Source organism: Diorhabda sublineata, chromosome 2 (assembly GCF_026230105.1).
Source record: "Diorhabda sublineata isolate icDioSubl1.1 chromosome 2, icDioSubl1.1, whole genome shotgun sequence".
In the NCBI taxonomy this organism is placed as follows: domain Eukaryota; kingdom Metazoa; phylum Arthropoda; class Insecta; order Coleoptera; family Chrysomelidae; genus Diorhabda; species Diorhabda sublineata.
The window spans coordinates 35,108,240-35,127,883 of record NC_079475.1 but is presented as its reverse complement, the minus strand read 5'-3'; the positions used below and the strand labels follow the sequence as shown (position 1 = coordinate 35,127,883).

General features: G+C 33.1%; 1 protein-coding gene across 8 annotated transcripts in view; it reads left to right on the top strand.

The window, feature by feature from the left end:
• Window positions 1–19,644, top strand: part of LOC130452882 (uncharacterized) — a 46,974-nt gene that overhangs the window by 9,977 nt on the left and 17,353 nt on the right. For all 8 annotated transcript variants that reach the window (XM_056792373.1, XM_056792380.1, XM_056792376.1 and 5 more), the window contains one exon: window positions 15,567–18,068. In XM_056792373.1, coding sequence (XP_056648351.1) covers window positions 15,594–18,068 — 2,475 coding nt within the window. In that variant the 5' untranslated portion in view covers window positions 15,567–15,593. The remainder of the gene's footprint in view (window positions 1–15,566; window positions 18,069–19,644) is intronic.

Below are 19,644 nucleotides of genomic sequence, written 5' to 3'. Positions count from 1 at the left end.
TAAAACTTTTAGAAAAATATATGCGGCGGTTTCCACATTTCACAATATGGAAAATGCTGTTCGTGCTTATACTGATTTAATGAAGGAACTTGATTTCTTGTAAATGCCACTTGTTTATAAACTCATCGAAATAAGGTTTGAAAGCTGTGTTATTGCATAATGTAAATTTAAAAACATGAAAACAAAAACTTCAACATTTATCTTTTACTCAAGTACCCTAGTTACCTCGAATTGATTAATCAGCAAAAGCTGTATTCAGACATGCTATTGTCATTGTAATTATCTCTAATGACTTTCATTAATCGTATCAACTTTCCTAGTTTCCGAACTCGTTCTTGATAGCATTTAGTCGATGGAATCATGGGTCTAATTGAAATCCACGAATATCTACGTTATATCACGCGCCGCTCAAGGTTTCTTTGATAGATCTGGTCTGAATTTCGTTTGGTATTCACCAATTACCAATTCCTCAGCAGATAGAAGTAATTTTTTACTTAAGATGTATGTGAATACTTTATATGCGGTGCATAAAAGTGATATACCGGGTGCATGTTAACTCCCTTTTCTTATATATTGGGACCATGATGCTGCTTTTCCAATCTTGTGGAATTTCCTCTTTCGAGTCCATTATTTCATCAAATATTGTTTTTATGAGCTCCCAAACTAACTTCCTCCAATATTAGTGGTTCCGGACACTACTCATCTATATTCAGTTTCATTTTCTAAGCTCTTATAATAAATTTTTGTTTTCTTCACAATTTCTCATCATTTTTCTAAAATTTCGTTAAAGAATTTTCTTATCGCCTTATTCACACTTCTTTTCCTTTTTTTGTATTTAAATCCGTTCTGCTTTGTCATTTTCTTGTTTAACATCATCTTCCTCCAATATATTGTCTATAAACCAGAATCTGAAAGTTGAAAACTTAACCGCTACGCAAAAATTAGCATTCTCTTTTGAAACAAAATGTTTAAATAGTGTGCATCTGCGAAGATCCGTGCGAAAATGTCGAAACTTCGTTCCTTTCTAATTTTGTTGAATCGGCGCGGTCATATTCTATAGACTTTGAATATTTTTGTGCCAGTTTAGTTAAAGTGTGTTCGTGCTACTCGCGATATATTGCCTTCATACTTTTACCCGGCGATAACTAGTGTATGTCATAACCTCGTTTTGGAGTTTGGATTCTACATTAAAACTTCTTCAAATCAATAACGCATACGCCGGAAGAGAAATGAGAAATAATCCGCATTTGGTTGTTGATGTAGTTTGCAATCATAGATAACATAGTGTATGATGAAATATTATTTACTTAAAGAGCAAAAATTCGATCAAAGTAAAAAATAACGAAGGATTCGCCTTCAGCGGCTTTTTATTTTTGATAACTAAGTTGTATTATGATAGACAATAATGTTTTAATTGAATTTTTATGTTGGAATTGTATGTAGGTTATTAAAGCTTTCCAAAAGTTATTCTGCAAATTCTCCTAGGGCGTCAAGGAGGGTATTTTCGCCCGCGATTTTGTTTATCCTGGACGATGTTGTCCTACTTTTCTCGGGTGGAAAGTGTAGTTTTTTTCCCTCCTGGATTAGAAGATAGTCTCTCAAAATTCCTATCGAACGAATTTTGTGACAACTTTCTTTTATTTCAATTCAAATTAAATTTAATTTGCTTTCATCTATTTCTTTGTAGAAATTTTACAACTTCACACTTTGTACAAAATGACAAAAATACCTATTTGTTCAAAATTCGATTGAAAAATTCATTTTTTCTACCTTTGGATTGTACAGGTTATCCGTGTAAAAGTTACGGATTGTTAACCATTGAGCATGAGCCGCCCCTGACCTTTAGATAATGCTGTAGAATTATTTATTCCGTCAAATATGGACACACGTAATCATCCATTAAAAATTCATAATTTTGTTGTATTCCCCAGCATTATTTTCACGTCACATACTCACTCCCTTTGAATCAAGTCCCAAAACACCCTGTATAGTAGATAATTGGCGGTAGCTCGTTATTCTTCTCACAATGTTTTTCCAGCAAAAAGGAAGGCGTTAATATACCTACCTTCAACTGTTTCAGAAATATTAAATGTTTTCAGACTCATTACAAGAAGTAATAGCAAAAAAAATTATTTTATTTCTCAAAATCGCTACATTACAATTAAAACTTAATAAATAATACTGATTATTTCTTATACTGTATTAAAACATTGATATCGTATAGAAATGTCGTTTAACTTTACTCAACATCTCAGACGTGAATGATCTAATCGCAAGCGTGATTCATCTTTTTAAGTCATCTAATTTGAATGGTTTAGTTTTGTATACAATAATTTTGACATATTCCCATGATAAAAAGTCTAATGACGTCAGATCAGGAGTTGGTGCTGGCTATACTATTCATCCGCGTCTCCCCATCCACTGATTTTGAAAAATTTGGTTCAAGTACTGCCCGACATTCATTTGGTAATGGGGCGATGTTCCTTCTTGTTGAAACCATATTATATTCGCAGGAACCCGTGAGTTTGCTAGATCAGGATATAAGTTTATCAAACTTGGCATGGAAATAATTTGTAACTAAATATTTAAGTCCATTCAAGTTGTTACATTATGATTTCCAGCAATTCCTTCCTAAACATTAACTTTTTCAGTATAATGCGCATGTTTTTCTCTCATTTAGTGATGATTATAATTAGACCGTTAGCGGCAATTTTGACGATTAATAGTAGGACTACCAAAACTACGTGGCCTGATCTAGAGAAGGCTGTAGTTGCTTGAAAAATACCATAGAAAGTACACGATCTATACAGCATATAAGTTTGAAGACGCCACGTTGTCTAGTATTTATTTGGCAACCATCAAGAGTGAACATTTTAAGTGAATTTATAAACATCGGTGAAATTGGTCATCCTAATGTGATACAACACTTTTATTTGAAAGGCATTACCCCAACAACAACAGCCTTGCGAAGATGTTTCCATCGAATTTTTCATAGAAATAAAGCCGAATTTTTGCACCGCTTCATAACCATGGATGAAATGTGGGTCTATCACAAAATAACAAACGCAACAATGGACTGAAAACCAGCTCCAAAGAAGGCAAAGATCGTTCCATCTGCAGATATGGTCATGACGTCGGTTTTTTGGGATGCGCTGGGATAATTTTTATTGACTATCTTGAAAAAGTAAATACTATCAAAGGCGAGTATTGAACGAACTTATTGCAACGTTTGACAGAAGGAATCAAGCAGAAACGACCGCATTTAGCTAAGAGGGAAGTGTTTCATCAAGACAATGCACCAGCTCACACATCCGTTATTGCAATGGTCAAAATTGAAGAATTCAAATTTAAATTGCTACCTCATGCACCATATTTCCCAGATTCAGCTCCCTAGAATTATTATCTGTTTCCAGACTTGAAAAAAATGGCTCGGTGGTCAAAGATTTTCCAACAATGAAGAGGTGATATCGGCAGTTAATGGCTATTTTGAGGATCTTAACTATTCTTATTGTAAAAAAGGGTATCGAACTTACTTCACATAACTGGGAAAAATGTTTGAAGCCAAAATGAGATGACGTTGAAATATAAATATATTTTGTTCAAAAATTTTTGTTGGGCCAGGTACTTCTGGGACCATCATCGTATAACCGTAAAGTGTAAATGTGCTCTCATCAAAAAACATCTTCTAATTTAATTACATAGTTATCTAATATTGTCATCATTTGTTCATAAAAATACGTGTTTCTAACGAAATCGTCTTCCATGAGTATCATTTTCATGGATGCATTTTATTTTCCTTTTATATTCGAAATATTGATGAGTGACTGAACGCTTTTTGATCAAAATTATGTAGTTTTCTTGAAACTCAAGCATAATTTCTAATTTCGAATCAGCACTTCTCGCATTGTTCGTTGGGATATAGGCGACAAATTTGGAAATTTTTCTTGAAATAAGCGAGAAACTTCTATTTGTGTCCATGTGCTACCTCCATAACCATTTATAGAATAGTTTTTTCGTGTATTTTTGTTAAATGAACCATTTTTCCGATATTTTCACGTTCAGTTTACGAAATTCAAGCGAAAATAGCACTGAAACTGATCAATGGAATAGTATTTGCTTAGCAAATTTATAATAATTTTCTTTTTTTAATGTTAATAAAATTATTTTGTCTTATGTTAATAAATCTGATTTTGTAATTAACCTGAAAAGACTTAATTTTTTCGAAACAGTTGGAGATAGGTATAGGATACTGTACATGTCTACAGTTTACAGAAAAATCCAAAAAATGAATAATATACAGGAGAGGGTGTTTTTAAAATTAAAAAAAATGCGCACTAGCAAAGACAAATCGACGTGTCCAAGCTTTTTTCTCAATACAACGTTATTTATTTATTAACGAATTCAATCCATTTGACTGTTCCAATACGTATACATTCATATTTATAACACTTATAACGGTAAAACTGAAAGTCCCTTCATAGCGGAATAAAAAAAAAATTATTTAAATAAATAGAACATAATTATAGGAATAAATTAAGCTCTGTATGCGTGGAATCCTATTGCTGAAACAATGTAAAAAAAATTGAAAAAAATGTTTTAATTTTTTTTAATGTATACGACAGTAAATTTTATTGGCTTTTAGAAAAGAATCATGCAAACCACTTTTTTGTTGGAAAGGCATACCTATTTAAATTGTGTTATGAGGGCTAAAATTTCTTCATCATACCGGAAACTTTTTATTTTTTATTTTTATGTAATTTTTAAAAATATACGCGCTCAAAATCTGCCAGATAAATCCTGCCTACCATTTTGAAGTACATAAACATTAGCATCTACGACAAAATTTATTTTAGAGTAAATACTTTTTGTGGAATAAGATGTCTTTTTCTCTGCTTAGATTTAAAAGAATTTAAAAGCTGCTGTATAATCAGATCCCGTGAAGGCATAGAAGCCCCGAAGAGTTCGACAAAGTGATGGACCTAATTCTCGTGCAATATAGATATACAACTTATATAATTAATTTCTTCACCTAATTTATTTGTTATTCATATTTTTTGGTTTTTGAATATGTGAATATTTCCGAGACCAATGATTAACACATCATTATCTATATTCTCGTATCAGCCTTTTCGTGATAACATGTATAATATCGTGATAAAAACAAGATGAATTGATAATATTCCAAATGATGCAACACTTCTTTCCAAAATAGAAAACGAAATGACAAAACATTCGACATTTGAAGGTGGACCAGACTGAAGGGACAGAATAGCTTCTACCTTCTAAAATGCCCAAAGACAACCTGAACTAGAGGAATGTAATAAACGATACAAAGAAACCATGGAGACTATATAGTCTATTCTCCATCATAGAAACTATTGCAAATATTCCAACTCTTGCGATTCACCACCTCTAAAACAGTTCTCTGTACGAAACTATATTATTTATTTTATTTATATAAAAAAACATTAATCAACAATATCCAGTAGCACCTTCAAAAGTTAGAGAAATTCTTGGTGGCCAATTAAATGAAGAAGAAAGTAAGGAATCAGAAAATGAAAACCGTTGCGATATAGATGAAATTGATATCGAAGATTATCAATAAATATATCCTAAAGGATGTATGCAGATCGAACAGCGCAACTGCGAACTAGTGGGTCTCTAACTACGGAACACCTTCAGATACTTAGGGGAGTCCGTCAGGGATGCATACTTTCACCCATGCTATGTAACATATATGTAAAACGAATTTTTCAGCTGGCATTACAAGACCATCAAAAAAAAAATTAAAGCAAATGCCTACGATACTGCGATTTAGCCGACAAGAGCTAGTCAATTCTATCAACGAAATTGGAACTAAATACGGACTCACAATAAACGCCTATAAAATCAAACTAATGGTCATAAGCAGACAACAACCCGGCGAAGCTCAATTGACTTGTCAATGGAAATAACATGGAGAGTGTCAATAAATTTAAATACCTTGGATGTATGTTAATATGAGAAATAAGATTGCGACGAGGAAGTTAAAACTCGGATAGCAATTGCAAAAACAGCTTTTACAAAGTTCCTAATCCGTTAAGAAGTCCCCGTAAGTCTTAGATTGAGGGTGATAAAATAAAATTTGGCCAATCCTTTTGTATGGTATGGAGACGTGATCCCTGAAAGTGAGATCCTTAAACAGAATAGAAACAATGGGAATTGGGCTGTTGCACAGTCTTCTGCCGATCCCATGGATAGCACATGACGAATTAAGAAGTACTGTGTGGGTGTGGGAGAGAACTGATCGCGGTAATTAAACAACGATAAGTATCTTATTTGGGACACATCCTGCGAGGACCGAGATATTCAACTCTCAAGCTCATACTGACGTGAAAGATCGACGGATGGAGAAGACCAGGGCGTAAACAACATTCATGGCTATGAAATATAAGAGAGAGGTGTGGCATTCAGGGTGCGGCAACAATTTTTCGCCGTGCACAAGTGGGATGCCTCCAGATAATAGATCAGAAGTTTTGGACAAAAGAACAACTACACGCTGTAAAGTGTATGATACTTGAAGCAAAAGATCAATAAATATTCCAAGTTTGAGAATAAACTGTCAATTATTTCAATATTATTTTATTGTTTCAATTATCTAAAATAAAAATTTTGTTATTATTCCTTGAATCATATTAATCCTCATATTCTTTTAAATCAAAGAAGAGAAAAAGACATCTTATTGAACATCGTACATTTTCGAGTAGAGGCTAATATAGTTTATGTACTTTAAAATGGAAGGCGGGATTTTTCCGGCAGTTTTTGAGCGCGCATACCAAGATATTTTTAAAAATTACATAAAAATAAATAAATTAAGTTTCCGGCATGAGAAATTTTAGCCTTTATCACACTTCAAATAGTTATGCCAGATCCTCGCATACCGAGCTTAATGCATTCCTATACTTATGTTCTATTAATTTAATTAAGAATTTTTTTATTCCGCTATGAAGGGACTTTCAGTGTTACCGGCTCTGGACTATTAGATATTGAAAAATTGATATCAGCTCTATACCCATTGGATTCCACCTCGGAATCCCCCGGCCGGCACGTACTTCGTATTTTCGGGCCTTGCGCAATCGTTAGAACATTGTATACAGAAAGTCGATGCTAATCAAATTGAAAACATTTTGAAACGTCAAATATTAATTGCTGATATCTCGCATTATAATTTGTATAGTTTTCTAGAAATTGTGGAAATTGCAAATGCAACATCTATCAATTTATTACCTAAAAAATTAAGGAAAAATCATACACGGTTTTCATGGAATATCAATAAAGTAACTTCTTTTTCTGAGAACGTTCTCTTGGACTATTTTACAAAATTTTCCGAAATCTATAAATCTTCGGCCTTGTGGAAGATATAGCCCATGTTAAGGAGCACGTCAAAATTGAAAAATGAGATAAACTTACAAGAATATTCTAAACTGTTTAGTTTTCTCTAAAGAAAAGGAAACGGCTATAAATTTATCACAGATGCTTCAGACAAGGTATCCTTTTCAACATACGTATTACATTGCATTTATTAAGGGCATTATAGGTGCCGGTCGTAATTTATTACATGAAATGGGAAGACATTCAAGACTTTGAATCGGCCTTTCTTATTCCCACACTCAATACTAAAACGAAAGCTGTTTTTACTGTGACTGAAAATTTTTTCAAAATATAGTATGCTGGACCTTTGTCCAATTAAAGTGATATTTTTCTTGAATTATCAACACGGCAAGTGCACCGTACAGAAAATTGTCATTAATAAGTTTGGATATATGAAAAAGAAAACAATCCTAATTAAAGTTACCGATATATATTCCTTAGGGCTTCTGCCGCATTGCAGGTTGATACTCTTAAGCGAAATAGGGACTTGAAAAGCACGTCTATATAGCAGAAGGCTAGGTTGATGATTCTGACAATAAAATACTCCAGTCGTTACGGAACTCTCAATGATGTTCAAAAAACTTTATCAATTACTCATAATGCAGTTAATTTTGATCAAGAGCCAACAACATAAATCTCAGCGCTAAAGTCACGATTAGTTTTATCAAAAAGTAAATTTAAACTGTAGGCACCTATTTTTTATGTATAAGTAATAACTAAACAACCCGAACATAGAAAACCATTGGTTACACAAATACCAGAACCTGTCGAATAGAGATCTCGACTCGAACATTGTTTGTAGGGTTCACGCCAGCATGGCGACATAGCGATAATCATACACATCGACGACAAATTTGTCGCCCAAAATATTTTTAAAAAAACCTATGTTTTATATTTACTGTGCTGTTTTTGCATAAAAGAATTTATATATGCCGTAAAAATATGTATAAAAGTGTGTGTAGCATGCATATGTTAATTTTTTTACTTTTGTCTACCACTAAATCATAACTTAGGTGGTCCTTTTGGACCACTAAATTTTCATTGCTGGTGTGAACCCTAATTGTTTGTAAGGTTTCCTTATATTTCGAAATCCCATTTCTAAATTAAAAAAAAGAGTTTTCTCCAACGTAAATTCACATAGACGTGCAATGTTAACCTTAATAAACATTATATTGAAAAATAAAGATTCAATTTTTCCTTGTAAGTGGGTGAGGAGCGGAACGAAGAGATCACCCCTCTTAGGGCTATCATGATTCATGAAGCTTGCGGGAAGAATTGCATTAACTTCATATTTGCTGAGTATAACAGGTGTACACATGGACAGAAGTAGTGGAAATAAGAAAAATTGATAAAAGCAATTGGTCAACTATTTTTGAAGGTATGTTGACAGGTTTTCAAATACCACCAGCGGTTTATAGTAACTCATACAAGAAGTGACAGTGATAGGAACCAAGCACCATAAATATGTTATTCTAGTTTTACAACTAGGATTTCATTTTGCGACGCAGTGTATATTCTGAAACTTTTCGATTGTTGTTGTAAACTTAAAAGTTTGGCGAAGGAGCTGTGGTTTTGGAATAAATTAGCATGTTTTGGTTGCCATTCATAGTATTAGTATTAACTTTTTATTTTAAGTATTCTGTGATATAAAGTAAACGACACTTTTGGGACTCGTCATTTGTGGTCTTGGCATCGCCCAAAGTGCTTTCACAAATGTGTTGCGTCTTCTCGGGAAAAGCTCGTCTGGAGAACAGTTAACGGTTAAAAGATGCCATAAAATGATTATTTCGGAAGATTTTTAGGTTTTGCTGCAGTTTTTTGTCTGTTTTAGCGATAATTATTTGAGTGTTCCAAATAATTCATAAATAATGAAAATTAGAATTGTTCAGTACAAATCAAGCAAAAAATTTCATTAAAAGTTTGTTTTTGTATAGGTAAACTGCAGGTTCTATGATACCATCCGTTAAATGCACAAGGGCATCAAAGGGTTCAAGCCAAACCGTCTGATCGGCTTCTCAACAAACATCGGCCTTTGGTAACGTCAAGTGGGGCACTGCAGACTATCTAAAGGCCTATATGCTCAACAGCCCCTTGACTGCCCATTATAAACCATCCGTTTAAAGTACTTTATTTAAAGTAAAAGAGCTCAAAATATTTGCACTTTACTAGTTAGAAATGAAAGAAATACTTTTATATCTAGTTGACGTTTAACCACAATTGAAAGTTCAGTGTCATTGGTTTGATAATAAATAAATCAATGGCGACGATGACATTGTAGGCATATACATATAGCTCTTCTAATATAAATTGCAGAAGACAGTTATGCGAGGAACAATCAATATTTCATAAATACGCACGGCACTCATACCAAATTAAGAAATAAAAAATAATGTTTACTCCCCGTATAAAATTCGGTAAACATCTAACAAACCGTCAGTCCACGTGGACTCATCATCTCCACGGTTTACCAATGATAACATCGAATCCTAAACATAAATGCATTTATATAGGCCGAAGCTGAAGTAGAGTTAACAAGCCAGATAATCTGCGCACTAACTAGCGTATGCAACGATTTCTTAAAGGCGTAAATGGGCACTAAGAAAAAATTTTGGCAGGTGCAAAATGGTGGTATAAATATTAGTAATTTTCATGTTGTTTTTGAGAAGTGGCAGCAGCAAGCAACGACGCAGATATTCTATTCATTGGCATTGACATGACGGATTTTCTATTCCAGTGCTCTCGATTGTACGTGGCAGAACTAATGTATTTTCGCGGTTCATTTAAATGTATATCAAAGAATATCTACTATATTCTATGTTATTCATTTCCACCCAGTTCTGATTTTGCAGTTTCCTGAATTCACGATTAAAAACATCTTAGAACAGGGACACTTTCGTTTACAAAATAATTTACCTACTTTTTCAACTAAACCAAAGAAAATTAATAGCCATAATTAAAATATCACTTTTAAAGTGGAAACTTACAAAATTCAGATTTTTCTATAAATGTGAAAAGTGTAATATGTAATTCAGTATGGGTTTTTCAAAATTCTTCCCATTTAGAACACACGTCAGGAAAGCGTTTGGGAAATTGAAACAAATGATTATTTATCTTGACAATTGACATTGACAGTAATGACACATTTTTTATTACACTAACGCCACGATTAGTAAGTGGAAGAACTAAATTATTGTTGCTGAAATTTAGATACAAGTTGACCTTCTTATTGGGTATGTTTTGTGCTATAAGCTGTAATGAATTACCGTTGGTTTTAAGTACCATCTAATTCTTCACCTACCAAGTACACACCCAATCGTGGTATGGTGGATTAATCTCTCTTAAAAATTTGGTTTGACATAATCCCTCGTCAAGGATCAATTAAAATGTTTTTTAAAGTAAATGTATTAATGGTATTCAATGTGACCAGGAAATTTTTTAGTATAATAAGCGTTTCCTATGCAAAATAACTTCCGCAACAATTATTTTTTCCTTCTTCCTGTGATGTAAATAACGTATTTTGACTTGTTTTGAAGGACATAAGTAGCAATTTCCTTGGAAGACAGGTTGTAAGTCAACTTACCACCCTCGGGTTTAAACGTGTCGCAATCACCACAAAATATAAAGTAAAGAAATAACGGACATTATTTTTTGCATTTGGTAGACACCGTTTTATCCTTAACTTGACAATTTGAAAGAGAAACTTGTTAAAGTGTATTACTTAGAAATTTAATGAATCGATTATGGGGTGGGCAAAATATTTTGTTCTGCAGTGTATATTTACTAGTCTCGAACTTTATTCCCAGCTCTCGTTATCGCTCAGGCGCACTCGACTATTATTATTGTAGAATAAATAACCATTACATACCATGAGTGATTTGTTTGATTCTTAATTTACTAAACTAAATAAAAGAAAAAATAGAAATCAATAGCGTTTTGAAAGTACAATTTATATTCATAGTTAAAAGTTTAATAGAGTAAAAGAGCCTCCAAAAGGTCCCTAATGGCAATAGTTGTACAACTTTCCACCAGGTTTGTTTTCCCGATGATTTTCTTTGTTTATATTTATAATAAAATTAGATATTTTCCTCTACATATATCCTTAGTTCTTCCAAATCGAAAATATCTGCCTGAATATAAAACAATAATGCAAATCTTTGTGGGTTGTTTTTATATAGCGATAGATCAATGATCGGAGCAACAAGTTGAACTTGGTGTAAAACTTGTTGGATTTGTGCGAACGCACTCTACTATATGAGACCAAGAACTACTTATTTGTCGTCAGGAGATAGAGAATTAAGGGCTTGGAGGATTGCACATAATTTTCCTATATACGGAAAGATGGCAGACGATTATTTGATGTGAATTGGCTACTGTATAATTTGCGAAGGCCTCGGAATTAGATGCATTAGTACGAGTATACAGAATTTTCTTATAGTGAGTGGAATTATTGATATTTAGAAATCGTTTTTTTAATATATCGATGTGTATTTCATGCTAGGAGAATATATTTAGAGATGTATAAAATTTTGGTTGTTGCTTTATCCAAGGAGGACAGGATGAGTAGAAATGGGAGCCCTTTCAGATAGGTTAATTTTGGTTAGTGCTAAAGTGGGGTAGTTAAAGCTTTGAAAGCTTATTTTTATTAAAATATAAATGGTTCTGATTGGTTTTCGAGCTGGAAATTATGTCTGAGCGTTTTGAGCTGAAACAAAGCCGGAAGCTTAGAGGATGGTCTGCAGGGCCTACCGCCTTCAAAATTTTATTTAATTATTGTGGAGAAATCGCAAGTTAAGCGGAAAAAGTAAGTGTGAGTGATTGGCACAAATTTTTATTAAAAAAAATGTGTTAGTGACCTCCGACAACAAATTGATTTCAGTTTCTTTACAATTTATACTAATTTACTAATTTTACATCTGTTGCTGACGAAATTTTAGCAATTTTTGACTACATATGCTGTTGGCAAAAATAAGATTAGATTTTTATAGTTCTAGCATCTGAGTTTTGGCAATGTGGGAATAAAATGATGTATTTACTAAGGAAAACTTTTTTTAATGTTTTTCTGTGATGTGTAGACTTTTGAAAATGACATAGCAGAGACCAACAAATATTATATTCGTATCCCAGAAACCGGAAGTGCTCTTCAATGTCGCGTAACTCCTGATGCATAAACTCTCTCTGTTCGCTCTTATCTTCCAAATTTTCTGGAAACCTATCCAGTTGACTATGGACGAAGTGGATTTTTATGTTTATATTGCAACCCGTATTTTTCAATTTTTGCATTTAGTAGAATACCATGTTAGACTGCTTTTTGAGCTGTCAATATATAAACTGTAATTCTTTTTATTTTTCAAGATTGAAACTTATTATAGAATAAACTTAGAACAACCCCCAGAATCGCGATATCTTAAAAGAGCAGTGCCAACTCAAAAATATTTCCCTCAATTTTCTCTAAATGTTTCACTCTCAGCCCTATGTCGTTTTAGAGCAAAGTTGAACAAACCTAGAAGACCTTCAAAATTTTGTAACTCCAAAGTGCGCTGCCAACTTCTTGGAGTTTTTAACTTTGAAGTACCTTCATTCATAAAGTTAGTTTTTGAGGAAGTTTTAATGAAACTCGTTAAAGTTGAAGTATAAAAGAGATTTCAGCATTTTGATAGGCAGTTGTTGATCTTTTACAATTTTGTCCCTAGCGTTTTGCCAGAAAATACAATTTGTTGTTTTCACATACAACTATCATGTTCATGCAGAAACTTTACTTTTTATTCTAATTTCTGATTTGGCAATGAAATTAACTTAGCAACCATGTGCTATGTAGAATGACTAAGGTACCGATCGTATGAATTGGAATTTATGACATTTATTATTTTTACGATTATATTTTGGTTTAAATCAGCTTTATTTTTCATACATGCTAATTTAATTATGTCTATATTACAATTTTTAATTATATTTTTTCTATTTCAATTTTTGTTGTTCTCGAAAAAGTAATCACTGGACCTATTAATATTGAATACTTTTGAATTTATAAACTTCGTACTAATACTTATCAAAGTCGATTCGAAACATGAAAAAGGTTTCTATGATAAACACGTTATTCATCCCTTTTTTAATTTATGATCTTTGGTCGTTTTCTAAAAAAGTAGACAAATTGAATTATTTTTTACGTTATTTAATCCATACATACAATTGACAGTAATTGATCTACTATACACTTCTAAATTAACAATCCATTTACACTAAATTTGAATAAATCTCATTCTTTACGCTAGAAACACCAATTAGTTATGTTAAGTGTGCAGAAACATTGAAACAAATTGGTGTGCACACTACCATTTCTATATCCTCCCCCAATTACTCCTTACTAATATTCAGTTAAAATAAGTTTTTCATTAATTTTTTAAAATTTTTATTAGAAAAATTTTTTTCCCTCCTAGTTAACTAACTATGATATTTTTTATAAACTCGTGAGCAAAAAAATCGGCTGAAATCGTGCGCTCACGATCAAAAGTCTTTGGCAAAACATCTATAGCTCTCGGTCTCGGTATAGATCGGTCTATGCAGTTAACGAGTTATTTTTTTTTTCTTCTGTAGCCTCTTGCTTTCTATCTCTACCATGCAGGCACATTCTGCTTTCGTTTGAGAATAGAACAGAGCCCCATTGTTCGTCAGTCCAATTAACGTGTTGTCTGGCAAATCGTGGACGTGCTGCTCAGTGGGCTGGAGTTAATTTGGGGCCAGTAGCCTAGCCTTTTTGGCTCAAAGTTAACTGGCTTAACTTTTCTTCTGGCTGTCCAGCTACTCACAGCTACATCTCTCTCGGATGTGCACCTTTTTCTTCCAGAACCACGTCTTCGATGAAACTTACCAGTCTCTTGATGACGAAGGTAAACTCTGGAAACAGCAACTGACTCATCTACAACCCCCTGGCCTTGACATAATAGGATGACAGTTTGAGCAGCTTCATCACTTGTGTCCATTTTCAGGTAGGAGTCTTGTTTGTTATGAACGGAAATGCGTATCGGTTGACCATTGATTGCTAACTGATAGTGGTAGATCAGGTGGATAGCCTATTATAAGGATTAATTACCCTTAATTAGCACTCTTATAAACAAGCATGTGAAGGGTGGTACAATAATATTACTATTTTTCATTAATTATTGTTTTAAGTTTATTTTAAAAATTATTTTCAACTTTTTAGTTTGATTTATTTTAAGAGCGTGTTTTTCAGTTTGTTTCAACTATAATTTTTAATTGATACCACTTCCGCTTCGCTGCTTATATACCTACATCTCGTCGAAACTTGTATCGAGCCATAACGGTGTAGTTGGTAAGGTTGTCGACTGAAATTTATTAAATAAGCCACTTTCTCTTGTCCCAAAGGAGAGTTGCAATTAAACAAACCCTCATACAAGTGAAGATAATATAACCGTGTTAAAAATACAATTTCGTGCTGTTTTTTTCCTCTGATTTGGGATTATCGGGGTGTCGTACAAGTCGATTTTTTTGCTCACGAGTATATAGTTTCTGTTAGTTGCATCTACCAACCAAATATCAGTTAGATCAGCTGAAAGATTTGAACCCTTTTGTCTTCTGTGGTTAACCTAACTTTTTTGTTGGTTCGTCATTTTTGGCACAGCTCTTTATTTAGTGTTCTCTTATTATTAAGGGTTAGGACTTTAGCAGCCACACAGAAGAGGAAAAGGTTAATTTTGCTAAGTAGAAACCATAATGCAATGAAAGAGCCTTGCTCAAGATACTGGATGTAAATCTGTTGTCAATCAAGAAATTGTAAACACAATAAAAAACAAAGTGTAGCATAGCGGGTATGTTATAGGAATTATTTCAATTTGTCATTTCGTCTACTCATTCCTTGTTCGTGACAATGGCGAGTTTAAATATTGACTATAAAAGCCCCGGGGTTTAATAATTGATAACCATTTCTTTAATTGAAAATAGATTTATTTTGTCCTTTCGTTCGTAGTCTAGACCATATAATCATTTTGAATGTTATATTTACATTAGGACGCTTGAAAACAAAATTAATTGTGGGAACATGAGGTTTTAAAATGAGGATTTGAAAATATGTGAATTTGAATAATATTTACTACATTTTTACTAGATAATACATTTGTTTCTAAAGTTATTGTTTTTTTCAGGTTTTTGCTAAAACCAAGACTCATGTCATGGCAACTAGGGTTAACAGAAAAAATGCAACTACGACCTCTCCGAAGGAGGTAGTATCATCAGAAAAGTCTTCGACTAAGAATGAAGTCGTTATTGACACACCAAAAAACACAGTTGTAACCAAATCTATAGGTAAAAGGCTAGCCAAAAATAATCCTAAAAAGATTATAAAAAAGCCAACATTAACGGTTACATTAAAAGCCAAAGCTAAAAAATCACTCAAACTTAACCCTCTAGCTAAGGCTGTGCTCCATACCGCAAACACTTCAGAAAGTAAGAAGAAACTTCTGAAAAACGGTATCAAAGAAGTCAAATCTAGAAAAAAGAGAGTAGCAAAACTGGAAATCAAAAAAGAAAACGATGATAGTCCACCTGTGCTAGAACCAATATTTCCCTTGGAAGAAAATGTGAAGAAAAATACAAAAAAACGTGTAGCAAAAAAAATAAAAGAAGAATCTACAGAACTGTTGGATATTAGTAAAATAAAAGTAGAAAATGAAGAAATTTCAAGTGATATAACAGACGACATACCAACTCTATCCAGACAAGTAAAAAAACCAAGAGTAATTAAAAAATCCAAATTAGAAGCTGAAAGCCTGGAGGATGTTATGAACGATCTCTCCTATTTGATTAAAGGAGATGATACCAGAACTGAGGTAGATTCGTTGTCTGAATCTTCCAAAAGTGATACATTCAAACCTAAGAAACTTACGAAGAAGCAAAAGCTGGAGTTATTGAATAGAGATTTGATAAAAAAAGATAAACTGGAAAATACTTTATCAAAATTGGATTCCGCCGATGAAAAAATAATAGACATGTTAGATCTGAACGTGAATATGGTAAAGAAGAAATCATCAATCGCCAAAAGGCGGCATAGTATTGAAAAATGTCCAATTAGCTCAGAAGACAATACAATTGATACCTTGAACATATTCAATCCCCTTCCGAGAAGTCCAAGAGCGAAACGGAAAACAAAACAAGAAAATAGCAGTAGGAAATCTAGCCCTTATAGTACAAGATCTGATTCTCCAGCTAGGATACTAAGAAATGGCAAACAAAGAAAATTAAAGTTGGGTTTATTAGAAGGACTAGATTTGGAGATTAAAAAGAGGAGGAGGTTTGGCTTTGATTTGGGTAGTGAACTGTCTGGCTCTAAATTATCAGGTAACGAATCGGACAGCAGCTATTCTGATTTATCTTCGCTTCACGGTACTGAAAGTAACGAAGCTTTAAAAGAGGATATTGATATTAAACCTAATATAAGCACTGCCCCTAATGGACCAATAACAAATGTCGGTTTAATAGATACTTTCTCAAATGTATATAATAACACTGAAATCACTACGGAGCCTTTGTCGGACAAAAATCTTTTATTAGACATCATGAAACAAACTTTTAATGAAGTGGAATTGAAGAAAACTAATAAATTTGAAGTTTGTACTGTCGTTAGTTCCAGATTTTATGGCAAACGAAATACGCAAAGTAAATCAGAAACTATCAAAGATAATATAGTAACAGAAACAAATGAAAAAATTGCCGATGAAGCTCCTCCTCTTATAGAAAATACCTTAAGTACTGCTGTGCAAGAAATCGTTAAACACCAACCAGTTATATCGAATAAAAATTCTGAAACTACTACAGAGACAGTGGAAAACGTAACAGACAATCATAACAATAAAACTAAAGAAAGTGATAACTTGGAAACATTAACAGATAATCAAGACGATGGAGAAAATGTACAATGCGAAGAAACAAAATCTGTGGTAAGTGAAAGTGCACCAAATACAGCTACTAAAATTGAAGAGACTATATATACAGAAAACCTAGAAATAACAGAAAGTGTAGAAAATTTAGAATCCACTCATATCAAAACCTCAGAAATTGAAGATAGTAATATCTCAGAAAGTATAGAAACCACTGCAGCTATTGAAAATACAAATACTATCGAAAATAGTGATAAGACAAACGTCGAGAACAGATGTGAAGAAGATATGGATATTTGCGAAGGTATAACAGAAAACTTAGAGCAATCTGTTAGCGATGTCCCTGAACTATCAGGCTTGGAAATATCCACGTATAATAATATTGAAATAGCACCAGTGCTTTCAGAAACTCTAACTGAAAATGATACATTAGTTTTAAATGAGGAAATGCCTATTTTAAAGCCTGAATATCCTCCAGAATATTTGAACGAAGGGAAAATTCCGGTAATTCATGAAGAGCCACTTCATACTGACCATAAAGAAACTCTTTCGATAAATAATTCTAATGAGGATACAGAAGATCAGGCTTATTCTGAGCCTGGGAGTGTGTCAAAGGAGCCTCAAATGGAAATAGAAACGATGAAAGTTGATAAGAACAATGTGAATACGAATTTGACTGATGATAATGCTGTGATTAAAAATAAAGAAGAATGTAATCTCGCTGTGGGAGAACATGCAGAAAATTTGGTCGAGAAGGAAAGTATTTTAAAGGTAAGAATGATATTTTTTGAAAATATTTCAAATATGTATTATCTCCTAAAACAAAAAATTTTAAACATATCTCAGTGAAACAACCTACATGATCACCTGAAAGATGAAGCATTTGGTTTATATCATAGGCTTTTCGCAGTAGATCATAAATTTTTACTCACGTTTCTTACACTAGAGTTCCTATTCAAGTTTTGAGATAGATCAATAATAACAAATATTTATAATTGGATGTGGCTTTATCGTTTATCAAAATATTCTCCATTAGGACTTTTGTTTGCTTTTGAATCAATTGTCGAAGCATTTTTCCATTCCGATTGAGGTACCCACAAAACATGTGATTTGAATGCATCAACCTCTTCTTTGGGTATAGAAAAACAATATATTTTTGAACTGCGGGAATAAAAAGAAATAATTGGATGCAAATAAGGACTGTACGACGGATGATCTATCAATTCAATGCTTTGACTGTTCAAAAACGTTTTTGTATGAACTGATATGTCATATCGATATGATTCGTCTTCTGCGATTTGTTTCTCTGATTTCTTCGGATACTTCTGGCAAACGAATGCTGGTGTACCATTCTGAATCCATTGTTCTATAATCCTCTAATGAAAAGGTGGCGACAGGTCCAGTTATTCCGAAAAACCAGGTGACCATTTGCTTCAAAATGCTTTGTGTTCGAAAAATTTTTGTTGGATTTGACTCGTCTTGAAACACCCATACAATCGATTGCTGTTTAATTCCGGGTTTGTTTCAGTCCCGCACTCCCAGATTTTTCATATCTTGCACAATTTGATCTTCCCAATATTTTTTGGTCTACCATGCAATCTTTTCTCGTTCGGTCTCTATTCTGTAATTTTCCTTGTACCCTACCGTTTTTACATTCTTTTAATGTGTCGTTACCATTGTTTTCTTTTTGCAGTAATTATATTTACTATATCCTCTATATATCTATTCATGTTCATAAGTCCTCTATACTCATTATTTCCAACTTTCACTGGTCCATGAGTTTCCCTAATTATTCTCCTCTCGTATATCCTTAGTTGTTCTTCGTCCATATTTGTAAGTCTCATAGTTGTAACTACTGGTTTTATCGCAGTCTTATAGACTCTTAAGTTGGTTGCTTGGTGCTTATCTTTATTCCTAAGGTGTCGACTACTTCGAAGATGAGGTCATTTATCTTCACTGTTTCTTGTTTGTGAACTTTCTTCTTTCTGTCAATTTCCATATATTTCGTCTTTTTTTGATTTATTTTCAATTCTCTAATTCCTGCCTTACAGTTTTTTCGAATGTGTTCTCAAGAATCCTTCCATTCCTTGCTAATATAGTCAAATCATCAGCATATGCCTTCAACTGCAATGTTTAACAATACAGCTGCCCTAGAATTTAGCATAGACATTTTCATCAATCGTATCAACTTTTAAGGGACTTGTAGTTTTTCCATGTCCTTTATCATTGTCCTCCTTTTCAGACCGTCGAAAGCTTGTTTGATGTCGATGAAAAACATTTGCATATGAATGTTGTGCTCATAGCTTTTTTCAATCACTTGTTTTATAGTATGTATCACATCTACTGT